The sequence below is a fragment of the Urocitellus parryii genome, chromosome 6, assembly GCF_045843805.1.
Source record: "Urocitellus parryii isolate mUroPar1 chromosome 6, mUroPar1.hap1, whole genome shotgun sequence".
Classification (NCBI taxonomy): domain Eukaryota; kingdom Metazoa; phylum Chordata; class Mammalia; order Rodentia; family Sciuridae; genus Urocitellus; species Urocitellus parryii.
Genome location: NC_135536.1, coordinates 43,503,609 through 43,520,840, shown reverse-complemented (window position 1 = coordinate 43,520,840; position 17,232 = coordinate 43,503,609). Strand labels below are relative to the sequence as shown.

Here is a 17,232-nt window from a genome sequence, read left to right as displayed (position 1 = left end):
AGTGTAAGTAAAAGTTTGGAAGGTAGGTTACTGGGCATGGTAAAACACACCTATAATCCCAGAGGCTTGGGAGGCTGAGGCAGGAGGATCAGAGTTTCTAAGCCAGACTTAGCAATTTATTGAGGTTGTAAGCAACCTAGTGAGACCCTGTCTCAAAAAGTAAAATTGGGGTCTGGGATTGTTGCTCAGTGGTAGAGTACACATCTAGCATGGGTGAAGCGCTGGGTTTAATCCTCAGCACCACATAAAAATAAATAAAAATAAAGGCATTGTGTCCACCTACAATTTAAAAAATAAAATAAAATTGGCTGGGGATGTTGCTTAGTGCTTAAGCACCCTTGGGTTCAATCCCTTGTACGACAAAGAAAAAGGTTTGAAAGGTTATTGACTCAGAAGTATCTGAATATAAAATTATGGATAGTTTTACTTTTCTCATTTGTAAAATTAGAATGTTTTATAAGTATTCATTCAGTTGTTCATACATGTGTTTCCAAATAAAAATTAAGATCCATACTATATGTATCTATGCTTCCAATTATCTTCTTTTTTGGGGGGGCGGGGGGGATAATTGAACCCAGAGGTGCTTAACCACTGAGCCACACCCCGAGCCCTTTTTTGTATTTTATTTAGAGACAGAGTCTTGTTGAGTTGCTTAGGTTGCTGAGGAGGCTGGCTTTAAACTCCTGATCCTTCTGGTTATGAGGAGTGGGTTTTTAATATACTTAAAGTGTCACTTCGCCTCTTGAGCTGCTAGGATTATAGGCACCCGGCTATCTTAACTCAGCCTTTAACTTTTAATTGTTTCCATTAAAAAAGAAAGTTGAAGTCAGGAGAGTCTTAAGTAGCTAACGCTAATATATGGAAGAAGGATTTGAATTTCATGTACACTTGTCTTACAGTGCAGTGTTCTTCCTGGACTGCTTATTTTCGTATGATTGTTTTTTTACATGTCTTCTAAAAATTTTAGGAACACCTCATTCAGAGCTCTTGGAAGAAGTTGAATGTACTCCATCACCTCGATTAGCCCTCACTTTGAAAGTAACAGGTCTTGGAACAACTCGTGAAGTTGAATTACCACTCACCAATTTCAGATCAACCATATTTTACTATGTACAAAAATTACTTCAGTTGTCCTGTAATGGCAATGTGAAATCAGATAAACTTAGGCGTATTTGGGAGCCAACATACACGTAAGAGATTTTAACTTAATGTTTAAAAAGACATGTTTATAGCAAATGAGCCAAGAAGATTTGTTTTTTTATATTTTTGGATTGTAGGAACAGATGATTTGTTTCATTTTCCATTAATGTACAGGAACATAAGAGAGTATTTTTGTCTCCTGATGTTATTTTAGAACTGGAAGGACATTTAGAAATAATCTAGATCTTTTTTGGGGAGGGGAATAGGGATTTAACCCAGGGAGAGTTTAACACTGAACTACATCCCCATCCCTTTTATTGTTTATTTTGAGACAGGGTCTCATTAAATTGCTTAAGGCCTTGCTAAGTACCTGTAGCTGGCCTTGACTTTGTAATCCTCCTGCCTCAGCCTTCTGAGTTGCTGGGATCACAGATGTACACCAGCTAACTGAGCTGGACTAACTATGTAATAATTGTTGAAAATGTCATTTGAACTTTTTGATGGAGATTGTGTATGAAGCACTATTTTCTATTAATTCTTTACTTCGGGATTGTTCATTTATATAGATAATTATCAGTAATGTGGAGCATATTTAACATTTTGTGCCTTACTTTCTTAATCTGTAAAATGAGGACAGTTATGAGGAGTGGGTTCTTAATATACTTAAAGTGTCACTGCTTTCAAAAAAATATTACCTATAAAATGTTTCCTAATATTAATAACATAAACATTTAATTGTATTATTATCATCCTTATTGTAACTTCATTTTTACTACTGTATCTTCTCATTTTTCTTAACATCACTGATAATTTTATATAATGTCCAATAAAAGTAATGTAGGCTCTTTTGAGATAGAACACAGAATAGCCTACCTTCAATTTTATACTACAGTACAAAATTCTGATGCCTTTTATATATATGTATATGAGCATAAGGTCTTCTCATTATTGCTAGTCTTTTTTCCATATAGATACATAAAAACTATTTCTTATTCCATTTTATTTTACAGTAGCTTGAATGTCATAACAGCTGGTATAAATCATTTTTTCACATCTTTAAAAGTTCTAATTTTGATGTCTGTTTTCTTTGCAATAACGCTAATAGATTTAGAAATATGATTTCTGTCCTTATGTTTAACAACTTACATTTTTTTTCTTAAATATTCTTTAGTTCAGTGTTCAATGCAAGCATGTTTAGTAAATGACATCATTCGTTCACTTTTTAAAGAATATCATTTACATTTGAATTAACTAGAGTAATATCTTCTTGTTTAGAATTATGTACAGAGAAATGAAGGATTCTGACAAAGAAAAGGAAAATGGGAAAATGGTAAGTTATTTTTAGAAAATAGGTCTTATACTTAGTACTTGAGTAAAAAAAGAAGAAAAAACACTAATACCATGTTGCACTTGAACATTTGAGGGAAAAATAACTAACTAAGGTATCCTTTTAAGTGCATGATTTTAAAGCTACCTCATGTAATGCATGTGAAATAATACAGACTTTATAATAGGGAAAGGCCAACATTTGGTTTTTCCTATTGTAGGGTTGCTGGACTATAGAGCATGTGGAACAGTACCTTGGCACTGATGAATTACCAAAGAATGATTTGATAACCTACCTGCAGAAGAATGCAGATGCTGCTTTCCTGCGCCACTGGAAATTAACTGGCACTAATAAAAGTATTAGAAAAAACAGGAATTGTTCTCAGCTCATAGCTGCATATAAGGTATATATATATATTGGCATCTAAAACACTATTTTGTTTGGGAATGGCTTTGTGCTTTGTTTTATAACTCTAAAAACTTCTTAAGGGCCTGGGGATGTAGCTTAATAGTAGAATGCTTACCTAGCATGTGCTAGGCCCTGGGTTCGCTCTTCAGCATGGGGGTTGGGGTGGGGTGGGGTGGGGTGTTGGGACAATTAAAAAAAAAAATCAGTTTGAATTAACATTGTTAACGTGCCATGCTAAAATTGCAACTATGGCTTGTAGCAGTGGATCAGAGCATAGTCTTTTAATTATGGTTTATACTGGTTATATTTTGATAATTTTAATGGTTTAGAATGCATTGGTTTTTGTTTTGTGACACTTTTTATTTCAAAATAAGGTTATTCTTTGAAAAATTCCAGCTTTTTCAAAGTAATACATACAGATGGACATATTGTTCTTAAAAAAATGTGCTTAACGGCCAGTTTTGCTAATTGTTTTTTCAGGATTTTTGTGAGCATGGAACAAAGTCTGGATTAAACCAGGGGGCCATTTCCACTCTTCAAAGCAGTGATATTCTTAATTTGACAAAAGAACAACCTCAGGCCAAAGCAGGCAATGGACAGAACTCTTGTGGAGTAGAAGATGTCCTTCAACTTTTACGTATTCTGTATATTGTTGCAAGTGATCCTTACTCAAGAATATCCCAAGAAGGTCTGTAAGAAGCCTTGTGTCATTTTGATAGCATTTTTAAAGCAAGTCAGTTTTTATTTCATTAATTTTGTTAATTAATTTTATAGATGGTGATGAACAGCCTCAGTTTACTTTTCCACCAGATGAATTTACTAGTAAGAAAATCACAACAAAAATCTTGCAGCAGATTGAGGTAATAAAATCACATGAATTAACTATATTCTATAACTGTTGGGCTTTTCACAGTATTCCATCTCCTTTTGTCATTCACAGCTGTGTCTTTTCTCATATTCAATAATTTGGGCCATATGGTCTTTTACATGCATTATTAATTGCATTTAAGAGGTGATATTACTTTTTTCTGCTAAAACATTGTTATTTGTTAATTTGCAGGAGCCACTGGCATTGGCAAGTGGGGCTTTGCCAGACTGGTGTGAACAATTAACCAGCAAGTGTCCTTTTCTAATACCATTTGAAACTAGACAACTTTATTTCACATGTACAGCATTTGGTGCATCAAGGTAGGAAGTGCATTTTTTTTTTAATAAAAAATTTATTTTTGATTTATTTTTTAATTCAGGGTATTTTACCACTGACTGAGCTATATCCTCGGCCCTTTTTTACTCTTTGAAATAGTTTCTTGCTAAGTTGCTTAGGGCCTTGCTAAGTTACTAAGGCTGGCTTTGAACTTGTGTTCCTCCTGCCTCAGCCTCCTGAGTTGCTGGAATTACAGGTGTATGCTACTCTCCCCAGTGGAAGTGCATCTTTTTCTAAGAATAAAAATATATATATATATGTTTATAAATTATATAATACATATTATATTTATGTTCAAAATGTACAAATATACTGTTAAACAAATGGAGAAAATATAATAATGTTGTAAATAGTTATCATCATTTTAAAAAATTTCTTTTCCAGTTGGAAAATATGCTTTGTTGGAGTACTGTGGATTGAATTAAATGTTTCCATCAACTAAGATTTACTGTACAGTTCTTTAGTAATTTATACAAATTATTTATTGTTAAAATTCCCAATAATAGCCAGGCACAATGGCACTCGCCTGTAATCCCAGTGGCTCACGAGGCTGAGACAGGAGGATCTCCAGTTCAGAGCCAGCCTCAGTAAAGGCGAGGTGCTAAGCAATTCACTGAGACTGTATCTCTAAATAAAATACAAAGTAGGTCTGGGGTTGTGGCTCATTGTGCACCTAAGTTCAATCCTTGGTAGCAAAAAAATCCCAGCAATACCAAATTAAATGCTTGTAAACAGTTTTGATAATATTTAAATTTATTTTTCTTCTGACCATCATTTGTTTTTTTACCCCCTTCTAATATGCTGCATATTTTACTTACTTTTGTATGTTTCCCTCCATTGGATCACAATTTCATGAAGATAGGAATTTCTGACTCTTTTTTTCATGCCCCAGATAAGATACCTAAAACAGTATATATAGCACATCATGAGAACATCATGCAACATCATAGGTGTTAAATATTTTGTTGAATGACTGTGCACCCTAAGTACTCTGTCAAAGTAGGTGTAAAGTTATAATTTAAAATGTAACTCTTTGCTGATGTTATATTTTTCTTCCGTTTAATACCATTTATAAAATATTTGTACACATAGAATTACAGGCTTGTTGTGATAAAGGGCATTGATTTTGATTGTTTTATAGATGAGGAAATTAAGTTTCAAAGTACTTAGCTGATTTGCCTGAGATTACCAAAATAATAGTCCCCATACATGATAGTAGAAACCTCATCCTCTTATTCCTATTTAGAGGTTCTTTTTCTCATCCTTAATGGATTATCTCTGTTAAAAAGAAAATGTTTTAATATTATAATAACTATTTTGATGGTGGTTTTCAGTTTGTTTCATAGTAATAAAGATAGCTTAGCCATTGTTTAGTTTCTTTGATAGGAACTGTTTGTCTATATTTTGTGGGGCTTAGAGTATGGATCTTTATTTAATTGCTAAAATAATGATAGAAAATATAGATCCAGTGTTTTCTCAGTTTGTTTACGACAGATTATAATAAAAGGAATTATATAAGAAAGGAAGCAGTAAACTATGCAACATAAAATTACTGTTCAAAAAACTCACTTGAGCTGTGCATGGTGGTGTATGCTTGTAATCCCAGCAACTTGGGAGGCCGAGATCAAAATTCAAGGCCAGCCTCAGCAACTTAGCAAGGCCCTGTCTCAAAAACTAAAAAAGGGTTAAGAATGTGGCTCAGTGATTAAGCATCCTTCAGTTCAATCCCTGATACCAAAAAGGGGGGAAAAAATCTCATGACTAAATACTGTCTTTTAAAATTTCTTAAAGAAATCTTTGTAGGGCTGTGGAGGTGGCTGAAGCGGTAGCGCGCTCGCCTGGCATGCGTGCGTCCCGGGTTCGATCCTCAGCACCACATACAAAGATGTTGTGTCCGCCGAAAACTAAAAAATAAATATTAAAATTCTCTCTCTCTCTAAAAAAAAAAAAATCTTTGTAATGTGTTGCTGGTGTAATAGTACATGCATCTGTTAAAGTGTGCTACAATTATGCTGATATTTCTATTTCAGAGCAATAGTGTGGTTACAAAACCGACGAGAAGCCACTGTGGAACGAACAAGGACCACAAGCAGCGTAAGGAGAGATGATCCTGGGGAGTTTAGAGTTGGTCGTCTCAAGCATGAAAGAGTAAAAGTTCCACGTGGTGAATCACTAATGGAATGGGCTGAGAATGTCATGCAAATACATGCAGATCGGAAATCCGTTCTTGAGGTATCCCCCTACAAAATAAGATTCTATTAGAGGAAAAGTAACCTCAGTTAGGAAACCAGTCAACCTTTATCATCCAGTGCATGAAAACTATCAGATAATGTGAAGAAGGATTTCTCTTATCTGTGAACAGGCTTTCTTTTCTGGTAGAGCATATTTCAAAGAGGATGCTAGCCCAGCTTTTGAAGGTTCAGGATCTAGTACACTTCAATTAGCAGCAAACAATATTTTTGGTGGCAAAATCTGTTTGAAGACCACTAGTCTTATTTCTATTCTTTTTTTTTGGGGGGGATGGGTACCAGGGTTGAATCCAGGGGTACTCAACCACTGAGCCATATCTTCAATCCTTTTTATTTTTTATTTTGAGACAGGGTCTCACTAAGTTGCTGAGGCTGGCTTTGAACTTGCAATCCTCCTACCAAAGTTTCTAGATTACAGGTATATGCCACCATGCCTAATTTGTCAATTTATTTAAAGATGGACTGAATAATAGTACTCAAAAGGATTTTTTTTAAATATATTTTTTATTTGTTCTAGTTAGTTACCACATGACAATAGAATGCATTTTTACACATCATACATAAATGGAGTATAACTTATTTGTTTGTACATGATGTAGAGTTATACAGATCATGTAATCATATATGCACATAGAGTAATAATGTCTGGTTCATTCTACTATCATTTCTACCCCCATGCCCCTTTTCCTCCCTTCACTCCCCTCTGTCTAGTCCAAAATACCTTTATTCCCCCCCCCCCACCTCTTATTGTGAATTAGCATCTGCATATCAGAGAAAACATTCAGTCTTTGGTTCTATGTGATTGGTTTATTTTATTTAGCATAATATTCTCCAGTTCCATCCATTTACTGGCAAATGCCATAATTCCATTTTTCTTGAAGGCTGAGTAATAGTACATTATGTATATCTACATATCACAGTTTCTTTATCCATTCATCTGATGAAGGACACCTATGTTGGTTAGCTATTGTGAATTGAGCCTCTATGAACATTGATGTGGCTGTATCACTGTAGTATACTGATTTTAAGTCCTCTGGGTATTAATCTAGGAGTGGTATGACTGGGTCAAATGGTGGTACAGAGGACACTGAAGATGTCATAGCAAATGGCAATATGTAATCATATACACTGAAGACATGCTATTGTAGACATTATTGATTATATCACTTAACAGTATTCCTTATTTAAGGCACCAGGGAACTTTAGACTCACACACCTATCATGACAAATATGACTTCATAACTTTCACTTTGCAAACAGATTTCCTTCGAATTATCTTATTCTTCCTATCTTTATGTTCTTTCTCATCTAGATAATCCTCAATTGTTTTTCTTTTACTATGTGTTTTTATAAGAAGCTCCAAATCATTTTTGGAGCAGGTAAAGTATGGACAAAACCCTTTAAAGTGGTTGCTGCTTCAAGTTATAAAGAAGTGGAAGAGTTTAATGTTGGGTTTCACAAAGATACATGTAAAAATATATACACCCTCATTTTCTTGAGCAAATTCCTTAATCTCTTTGAGGTTTGGTTTCCTTTGGTGTAAAAGCAGATAATTATTCTGCAGAGTTGTTGTGACAAATAATGTGTGAACAGTATTCAGCCTAGTGCTTAACAGTGTTATGTGTATAAATACCATACAACAAATGGCACTGTGCTTTTAGGAAAACTACAATAAAATCCCCGTGTTGCTTTTAATGTACACATTGCTTTTATGAAGAAAGTATAATACTGGATTAGATCTGACAAATTTTGGCAAGAATTGAATCACTTTTAAAAAAAATATATTAGAGCTGGGCACAGTGGCACACTCCTATAATCCCAGCAGCTTGGGAGGCTGAGGCAGGAGGATCGCATATTCAAAGCCAGCCATAGCAATTTAGCAAGGCCCTAAGTAACTTAGTGAAACCCTGTCTGAAAACAAAAAAGAATGGGGATGTGGCATAGTGGTTAAGCACCCCAAATTTGGTTCAGTCCCTAGCACCTAAATGAATAATACTTTTATTTACAAACATTTCTTTGTTCACATTTTAGGTTGAATTTTTAGGAGAAGAAGGAACTGGTTTGGGACCCACATTAGAATTTTATGCTCTGGTGGCAGCAGAATTTCAGAGGACTGACCTGGGAGCGTGGCTTTGTGATGATAACTTTCCAGATGATGAGTCTCGTCATGTAAGATTTATTTCTCGTTTTGTGATTTAAATTGTGACTGTGCTTTAGAAAAGTGTTAGAAACAGGTTAAACTTTCAGTACATAAACTGGGGCTTTTGGCTCTTCTTTTATTACTGAATAATCTTGACATTAATATTTATAAAGGAAAAAAATTTCGTCACTAAAAGCTATTCATAAAATGTGTATATATATGTTTAGATAACTAAATTCATGAAGATGTTTAATGTTTATGGATTTTTTTTCTTAGATAACAATGACAGACCTAGTTACTTTTAGCCTTTAATTTTATTTGCATTTTGTCCTCTAAAAAATTAGGTTGATCTTGGAGGTGGATTGAAACCTCCTGGATACTACGTGCAGAGATCATGTGGACTGTTCACAGCACCGTTTCCACAAGATAGTGACGAACTTGAAAGGATCACAAAACTCTTTCATTTCCTTGGAATTTTCTTAGCCAAATGCATTCAAGACAATAGACTTGTGGACTTACCTATTTCTAAACCTTTCTTTAAACTTATGTGTATGGGTGACATTAAAAGCAATATGAGTAAACTGATTTATGAGTCACGAGGTGATAGAGACTTACACTGTACTGAAAGTCAGTCTGAAGCATCCACAGAAGAAGGTCATGATTCCCTCTCAGTAGGAAGCTTTGAAGAGGATTCAAAATCAGAATTTATTCTTGATCCCCCTAAGCCCAAACCCCCAGCTTGGTTTAATGGAATTTTGACTTGGGAAGACTTTGAACTAGTAAATCCACACAGAGCCAGATTTTTAAAAGAAATTAAAGACCTTGCTATCAAGAGACGCCAGATTTTAAGCAACAAAGGTCTGTCTGAAGATGAGAAGAACACAAAATTACAGGAACTAGTGCTGAAGAATCCAGCAGGTTCTGGGCCTCCACTTAGCATAGAGGATTTAGGGTAAGCTTTTTGTTACATTCTTCAGTCTAATGAATGAATAAGCTCTAAATCTTCTGTTTTTCTGTCCCCTTTGATTTATAGTATATGGGTAAACAATGTCAAAAAAAGTAATATGCTATAGGAAATACTGATTATCAATTTGAATCTTTGATTTGTTAATAATATATAGATAATATCCAGAATACAGGTTGTTAATTATCAAATCTCGGTAAGATTATCTGACCCCCCCCCCTTTTTTTTTCTTTCGTGGTACTGGGGATTGAATCTCAGGGTGCTTTACCACTGAGCTATATCCCCACCCCTTTTTTGAGACAGGGTCTCTAATTTACTGAGACTGACCTTGAACTTCCAATCCTCCTACCTCGGCCTCCTGTGTAGCTGGGATTATAGGTGTTTACCACCATTACCTATCAATTATCTGATTTTTTCAAATGTGTTAAGTTTGTATATCTTGTGCAAAAAGTCCAAAGCCAACAGTATTTTGACAAATTCATCAGCTAATATAAATAATAACCTACTTGGCAAAGCTTAAAAATAGTTTGGTTGGTATGTAAGCCTTTATTACCAAATGCTCAATCACTGACTCAGATGCTACAGAGCTTTTCATAAAATTATTTTTGCTTACATACATATAATGACCATTATCTTCAAGTGTAGTCTCCTGTTTAGAGGTTGTCTACAAAACTTTTTATTTTAATTTTTTTGGTACTGGGGATTGAACCCAGGAGTACTTAACCACCGAGCCATGTTCCCAGCCCTTTTTTGAGACAGGACCTTGCTAAGTTGCTGAGGCTGGCTTTGAGGTGTGTACCATCACACCTTGCTTATTTTTTCTTTTTAATGTTTGCTGATAATATTGGGAAATTATGTTGGGTAAATGGTTACACAATCATGTGCTACATAATAATGTTTCAGCCAGTGATGGATTGTGTATGAGGGTGGTCCTATAAAGTTATAATGGAGCTGAAAATTCCTGCTACCTGGTATTTTTACTGCACCTTTTCTAGTTTAGATCCACTATTTAGCATTGTATTACCGTTGCCTACAATGTTCAGTACAGTAACATGATGTCCATGTTTGTAGCCTAGAAGCAAGTGGCTCTACCCCAGAGCCTAGGTGTATATTAGGCTATGCCATCTAGGTTTGTGTATTTATATTCTATATTTGTACAACAAAAAATTGTCTAATGATACATTTCTCAGAATGTAGCCCCATCATTTAGTGATACATGACTGCATATTTGAGGATTGATTCTTTTAAATACATTTTTATCTATCTATTACAAACAGTTTGAAAAGCTTTAGTGAAGCAATAGTCTTTCTGAAAGAAATAGTCTTATAAACATGTTGCTGCCATAATTAATTTAAAAAACATTTAGTCCATTAATTTTGTGCCATAAGGTCTATGTGAAATATGGAAAGGTAATGGTTTGATGCAGTCTTTGCAAAGCCAGGCAGGTGTGAGAATAGTTGGCCCACTAGTGAGTGGATTGTTTTTTGTTTTGTTTTTGGTATCGGGAATTGAACCTAGGGCCATTTACCCATTGAGTGAGATCCCTAGTCCATTTTATGTTTTAAATCAGTATCTCACTAAGTTTCTTAAAGCCTCACTAAGTTGCTTAAGTCCTCACCAAGTTCCAGGGGGTGGCTTTGAACTTCAAGATCCTCCTGCCTCAACCTTCCAAGCAGCTGGGATTAATAGGCATGCATCACCTCTCCTAACTGGCCCACTGGTTTTTGTGTATAAAATTTGCATTAAGTAGCTTAGTGCTTGCCTAGCATGCAAAGGCCCTGGGTTTAACCCTCAGCATGGCTAAATAAATAAATCAGGCCACATATCTAAGCTGGTGTATTGATTTTGTTGATAGAGTAGGGGCATTTATGGTTTGGGCAGCAATGTTATAAAAATTAATCACCTGCAGTTGATGAATGTCAACTCATCTACTCCTTTTCGCTCTTTCAGTTTAAATTTCCAGTTTTGCCCTTCTTCAAGAATATATGGTTTTACAGCTGTGGATCTCAAGCCAAGTGGTGAAGATGAGGTAAGATTTTGTTCTTAATATAGTTTTTCTATTCTTTTAACAAGGTCAGTTGTACTAGGTGGTCCTAAAATAGTTCTAGATATTAACAATAATACTGGCAAATTTTCCTTTGCAGATGATAACAATGGATAATGCAGAAGAATATGTGGATTTGATGTTTGACTTTTGTATGCATACAGGTATTCAGAAACAGATGGAAGCCTTTAGAGGTAATTTTAAAGGATAATAATCTATTTCCTTTTACTTTAAGACAGTTGAAATTAAGATCAAGATGGCTAAACCTGTCTAGTTTCTTATCCAGATCATTAGATCCCACAGAGTTTATAGAATAGGCTGGAACATTTTCAAAGTGTAGAATGGTGTCATGCTTGCTCCTCTGAAGTAATGGAGATCCACTTTTGGCCCTCATTTCTTCTTCTTTTTGGTACCAGGGATTGAACCAGAGGGTGCTTACCCACTGAACCACATCCCCATCCCAAGCCCCCCCTTTTTTTTTTTTTTGAGGCTGTCTTTAAACTTGTGATCCTCCTGCCTCAGCCTCCCAAACTGCTTGGATTACAGGCGTGCACCACCCATGCCTGGCTTATTTCTTCCATTTCTAAGTAGACATCAGGTTTCATACTTTCTACATTACACAAAGAGGATGATTTAAATCATGGAAGCCAAATTACTTTTGAAAATGTGAACACAGCTCTGACCACTTAATGGGTAGTTAAAAGAATTTAGCTGTTGACCACTGCGGCCAGTCTCTAGCAGTTTTTATTTCAATTAACATTTGTTTCTTCAAATGTTCATGAATTTTTTCCATCTTCTGCCCATTCAGTTGACAATAGAATATTTGTTTTGAAATTTGGTATTTTGGTCAGGCCAAGTCATGGACACCTGTAATCCCAGGGACTGGAGGGGGCCGGTGGCTGAGGCAGGAGGATTGCCAAGTTTGAGGCCAGCCTCAGCAATTAAGCAAGACCCTGTCTCAAAATAACAAATAATAATAAAAGAGGTTAAGGATGTAGATCAGTGATAAACTACCCTTGAATTTAATCCCCAGTACAAAAAAGAAAAGAAAAAAGAAAGAGAGGAAAAGATAGTTGGTATTTTGGTATCACAAGTTTTAGAAACTGAGCTGTTTTTGTGTGTGTGTGTTTTTTTTTACTTAATGTATAATGTAGATGGATTTAACAAAGTTTTTCCAATGGAGAAATTAAGTTCCTTCAGCCATGAAGAAGTCCAGATGATTCTTTGTGGAAATCAGTCACCATCCTGGGCAGCAGAGGATATTATCAATTATACTGAACCTAAGCTGGGCTATACACGTGACAGGTATGTGTTAATTTCTAATATCTACCAAATTGTTTATAAACAAAAATCATTAAATGACAAACTCACTAAAGAACTATAACTCAATGAATTATATTCATAAAAAAATGAGAAATTAGTGAGGATGCCAAGATGCACATCCATTAATAAGTCTAGAAGACAGTTATGCTATAAGATAATGGAATCATAAATGATATTAAAATTCCTTTTCTCATTGTGTTTTATTTGTTAATTATTTTAAAATTTGGGTAAATTGGAAAACCTTAGGCTGCATTATATGTATGTATGTATACAGAGAAGAACACAAATTGTATATACAACTTAAGAGAATTTTCACAACATGAGTATACTGGGAAATTGGTGCCCAGGAAGAAACATCAATTCTTCTTTCCCACCTTATTCTCTTGTAGTAATTACGTCACTAGCTGTTGATTAATTTTGCTTGCTTTTCTACTTTGATAAACAAAATTATGTAGTCTATATTCTTTATGGTCTGGTTTCTTTCAACAATATGATTACGGAATTCATGTTGCGGCATATAGAGGTAGTTCATTTTATTGATAGGTAGTATTTCATCATGTAATCCATCACAAGGTTAATTGATCATTTTACTGGAATGAAAATGGAATATTTCAAGCCCCCTTTGACAAATTTAGCCTTATTAATTATGCAAGTACATCTGGAGCTTATCTGATTTGCTGGCTTTGTTACAATTTTAATCTTACATTCCATCAGTGTTTCATTTCTTATGGTTTAAAAGTACAAGACAGCCTTTGAGGGACTGTCTTTGAGGTTTTAAAAGTAGCTTATATCAGCTCATTTAATACTTACTCAAAAGTCCTTTTTTTTTGTGTGTGTGTGGTACGGGGGATTGAACTTAGGGGTGCTCTTGTACTGGGCCTTATTCCTAGCCCCCTGACACTGTCTTGTTAAGTTGTCAAGGCTGGCCTTGACCTTGTAATTCTCCTACCTCAGCCTCCCAAGTAGTATTCTTCAGACAAGTGGATTTTTGGTGTGTGTGTGTGTGGTGGGGGGGTAAGTTATTGCTGGTTTATAAAGTAGTGGTAGTGTTTTTCGTTTATACCTGCTAGCAAATCAATAAAACTATACTTTTGTTCTTTTAGCCCTGGTTTCCTGAGGTTTGTGAGGGTTTTATGTGGCATGTCTTCAGATGAGAGGAAAGCATTCCTGCAGTTTACTACTGGTTGTTCAACTTTGCCCCCAGGTGGACTGGCAAATCTGCATCCCAGGCTCACGGTTGTGCGCAAGGTACAAAAACTCTAACTAGTGGGGAATCCAAGTGGAATTTAGTTACATTATGATTGAAGGGAAGAAAAAATATTTAAGCCTATGATCTTCTATTATTTTTACTTTCTTTCTGTAGGTTGATGCTACTGATGCAAGCTATCCATCAGTCAATACATGTGTGCATTATCTTAAGTTGCCTGAATATTCTTCAGAGGAGATCATGAGAGAACGCTTGCTAGCTGCTACAATGGAGAAAGGCTTTCATCTCAATTGAGTTCGAAGTGCAATGGGAGACATCAGAGACTTTAAAAATACTAGTGAAGCCTCTTGTGTTTGTGTGCAGAGAAGTGTATGATCCTCCACGCTAATGACATTTGCCTTTGTTTCCACCATTAAGGCTTTAAGAATATGTGGAATAAGTTTGTTAGCTGCTAATGATAAAACCAATCCTTTAACAACTCAGCCAGCAAGTATATAGCACAGAACACTGTGTTGCTTTACAAGGGCTTATGTGACTGGAATAAGGTGGTCCTACTTGACTGTTCCAAAGAGCAGCTTCTCAGATCTTCAGTGTTCACTGGTAAATTTCTAACAGTGTATTTGTGTAAAGTTTGTCATTTCATACCCCACACACTACAGTTGCCATCACTGATCTGTTTTGCTGGCTTTTAAGCTACTTTTGGTCAAAAATCCTGCTTCCTTAAAACACAGAGTTAATGAGCATCTCAAGCTTTTTCTTTTCCTTTTTAATGATGCCTGCACTATCAGAGTATTCTAGTGTTCTCTCTTTTTGTTTGGCATATAATCATGCACAACCTTTTTATTTCTTTGAGGTGGGAGTATATTTTTATTTCCTAAATGCCATACTATAAAGATCAAATTCTTAAATGAGTATGTGCAGCTCAAAAATAAAGATATATTAAGGGGGGAAAACACTGGTCTTAGGTGCAAGGCACACTTAAAGCAAGTTTTATGTTTGGTTGTATTTTCTTTGTATATTATAAACATTTATTTAACATGTTGCAGTTTGAAGTAAAAATTTTCCAAAATGTATGCTCAACAATAATCATTAAAATGTTTGCAGCGTACAAAACTGTGTCACGACTATTTCACTTGAGTCATCAGACCTAAGAACTTAACTAGATACTGTCATTTTGAATCATTCAAATTCAGTTTTCTGAAATTACTACATGAAAAAAAATTACTTTTCTATAGTAAATATACTTACTGAACTTGAAAGACTGGAAGAAATTTTCACATATTTTGACCTTACCGTTTTGTTGTCTTAAGGTATTCTTCAACTAGAAATGGCCAGTTGTTTGTGTTACCTTTTTAAATTAGCAGATCTGCTATTCACCTGTGGAAGTCTAAAATCAATGATTTTTAAATGTTGTGTCAGTACAAAAAGAAATAACCAGTATATTGCTATTTCTTGGTTTTAGAGAAGGGGCTATATTTCCATTTACTATACTCCTATTATTATCTGTGCATATTGGTGAAAGAAATGTCACTAGGCCTGATTATCCCAAAGAGCCTTTGTTTTAAGGCACTAAATGCATGTTTGAAATAACCCAATATTTACTTTTTAAAAGGTACATTACCTTTCTACATTAGAAGACATAGTTCCTTCTATAGTTAATGATTTTGGTAGTCATCTTTCAGTATCCTCGGAGGATTGGTTACAGAACATCTCATGGATATCAAAATCTGAGCATGCTCAAATATATTACATAAAGTGATGTAGTTCTTGCATATCACATGCACTTCCTCTTGTATATTTTAAATCATCTGTAGATTACTTATAATCTAATACAGTGTAAATGCTATATAAACATTTGTTATTGATAAGAAAAACAATCTACATGTTCTGTAGATTATAGGCGTATTTTTTACCCCCCTAATAATGTCACTCACTGTTGGTTGAATCCACAGATATGAAACCAATGGATTTGAAGGGCCAACCATATTGTTTTTATTTGCTGCATGAGAATATTGTGATTGTATAATCAGAGGCAACATTTAAAATATTTCATCTCAATGTCAGCTTCACAGATCCCTGTGAGTCTAAAAGTTAAAGTATAATAGCAATACTTAAATGTATAACCTGTTTCAGTCCAAAAAGTGTAGTGGTGGTAGTTTATTCAATAAATTCTTGAATACATGACTAAACCTTTATACTAGGGTTAGAATTGACATCCAGCTTATTATATGTGTAGTATTGCCATTATTTAAGTATCTAAAATATCTGTTAATTGTCAACTTTTACTAATATTGGTCTGGCAAAGGGGTAGGTAAACTATGCCTGCCACCCATTTTTATATGGCCTGAGAACCATGTAACCATGAGGGTGTTTTTAAATTTTTTAATTGGTTGGAGAAAATTAATGAGTATTTTATGATATGAAAATTATATGAAACTTAAATTTCAGCATAGGTTTTATTAGAGCACATATTCATTCATTTATATACTACTTATGCTTGCTTTTGTACATAACATTACAGTGGTGTAGTTAGCACAGACCATATGGCTCACAAAGCCTAAAATGTTTACTGTGTGTCCTTTTACAAGTTTGCTGAGCCCTAGTCTCGCAAGTTGCTACTGTAGGTAAATTGATGAGTCTTATAAAATCAGAACTAAATATTTTATGTGTGAAAAATGAAAGTATCTTACTGAAGTGAGATGATTTCATAGCCTATAGGTAAAATAGTCACATTACAGTTTATTTTCAATGAGTCAAGTATTGTGAGGATCATCTACTAGGGTCTCCACATACACCATGTTATTAAATATTTTTTCCTGTGATATCTACCTAATATTTTTTAAGCTTATTATTCTCTTAAGGTGCTAAAATCTGTGCCAAGATGTAATTCCACTACTATTTTGGTGTGACCCAAAAATTAATTTTGTTCACTCCCTAGCTGCTTCTGGTGTACCAGTTTCGCACTTATCTGAATGTGCTGCTGATTAAATGCTTACCAACTAGGACAGTGTTTCCCAACAACTAATGTGTCTCAGAAAGACCTCCAAAGCACTTACATTGATGTAGACGGGCTTTCCTCAGACCGTGGCAACTTAATACAAAGCTGTATCTTTACACACCTACAGCTAGCTTATTGTTCCCACACTCCATAAGCTTTCCCTCTGCCTTCTTGATGAGTCCACAGCAACTCAGGTTTGCCTTGGGAATCCACTGTGGCTAGTTTTCT

General features: G+C 35.0%; 2 protein-coding genes across 17 annotated transcripts in view; one reads left to right on the top strand and one right to left on the bottom strand.

Annotated features, from left to right (window-relative positions):
- The window catches only part of Hectd1 (HECT domain E3 ubiquitin protein ligase 1), an 86,084-nt gene extending 70,521 nt beyond the window's left edge, over positions 1 to 15,563 (top strand). For 10 of the 16 annotated variants that reach the window (XM_077799801.1, XM_077799800.1, XM_026413920.2 and 7 more), the window contains 14 exons: positions 968 to 1,190; positions 2,416 to 2,470; positions 2,688 to 2,870; positions 3,356 to 3,563; positions 3,650 to 3,735; positions 3,936 to 4,063; positions 6,110 to 6,311; positions 8,360 to 8,497; positions 8,813 to 9,420; positions 11,383 to 11,461; positions 11,577 to 11,670; positions 12,631 to 12,781; positions 13,903 to 14,047; positions 14,163 to 15,563. In XM_077799801.1, coding sequence (XP_077655927.1) covers positions 968 to 1,190; positions 2,416 to 2,470; positions 2,688 to 2,870; positions 3,356 to 3,563; positions 3,650 to 3,735; positions 3,936 to 4,063; positions 6,110 to 6,311; positions 8,360 to 8,497; positions 8,813 to 9,420; positions 11,383 to 11,461; positions 11,577 to 11,670; positions 12,631 to 12,781; positions 13,903 to 14,047; positions 14,163 to 14,300 — 2,438 coding nt within the window. In that variant the 3' untranslated portion in view covers positions 14,301 to 15,563. The remainder of the gene's footprint in view (positions 1 to 967; positions 1,191 to 2,415; positions 2,471 to 2,687; positions 2,871 to 3,355; positions 3,564 to 3,649; positions 3,736 to 3,935; positions 4,064 to 6,109; positions 6,312 to 8,359; positions 8,498 to 8,812; positions 9,421 to 11,382; positions 11,462 to 11,576; positions 11,671 to 12,630; positions 12,782 to 13,902; positions 14,048 to 14,162) is intronic. The other 6 variants (XM_077799802.1, XM_077799799.1, XM_077799798.1 and 3 more) reach the window with 1 other exon arrangement.
- Ap4s1 (adaptor related protein complex 4 subunit sigma 1) overlaps positions 4,893 to 17,232 on the bottom strand; it is a 48,810-nt gene continuing 36,470 nt past the window's right edge. The window contains exon 5 of the mRNA XM_077799806.1: positions 4,893 to 4,980. Coding sequence (XP_077655932.1) covers positions 4,930 to 4,980 — 51 coding nt within the window. The 3' untranslated portion in view covers positions 4,893 to 4,929. The remainder of the gene's footprint in view (positions 4,981 to 17,232) is intronic.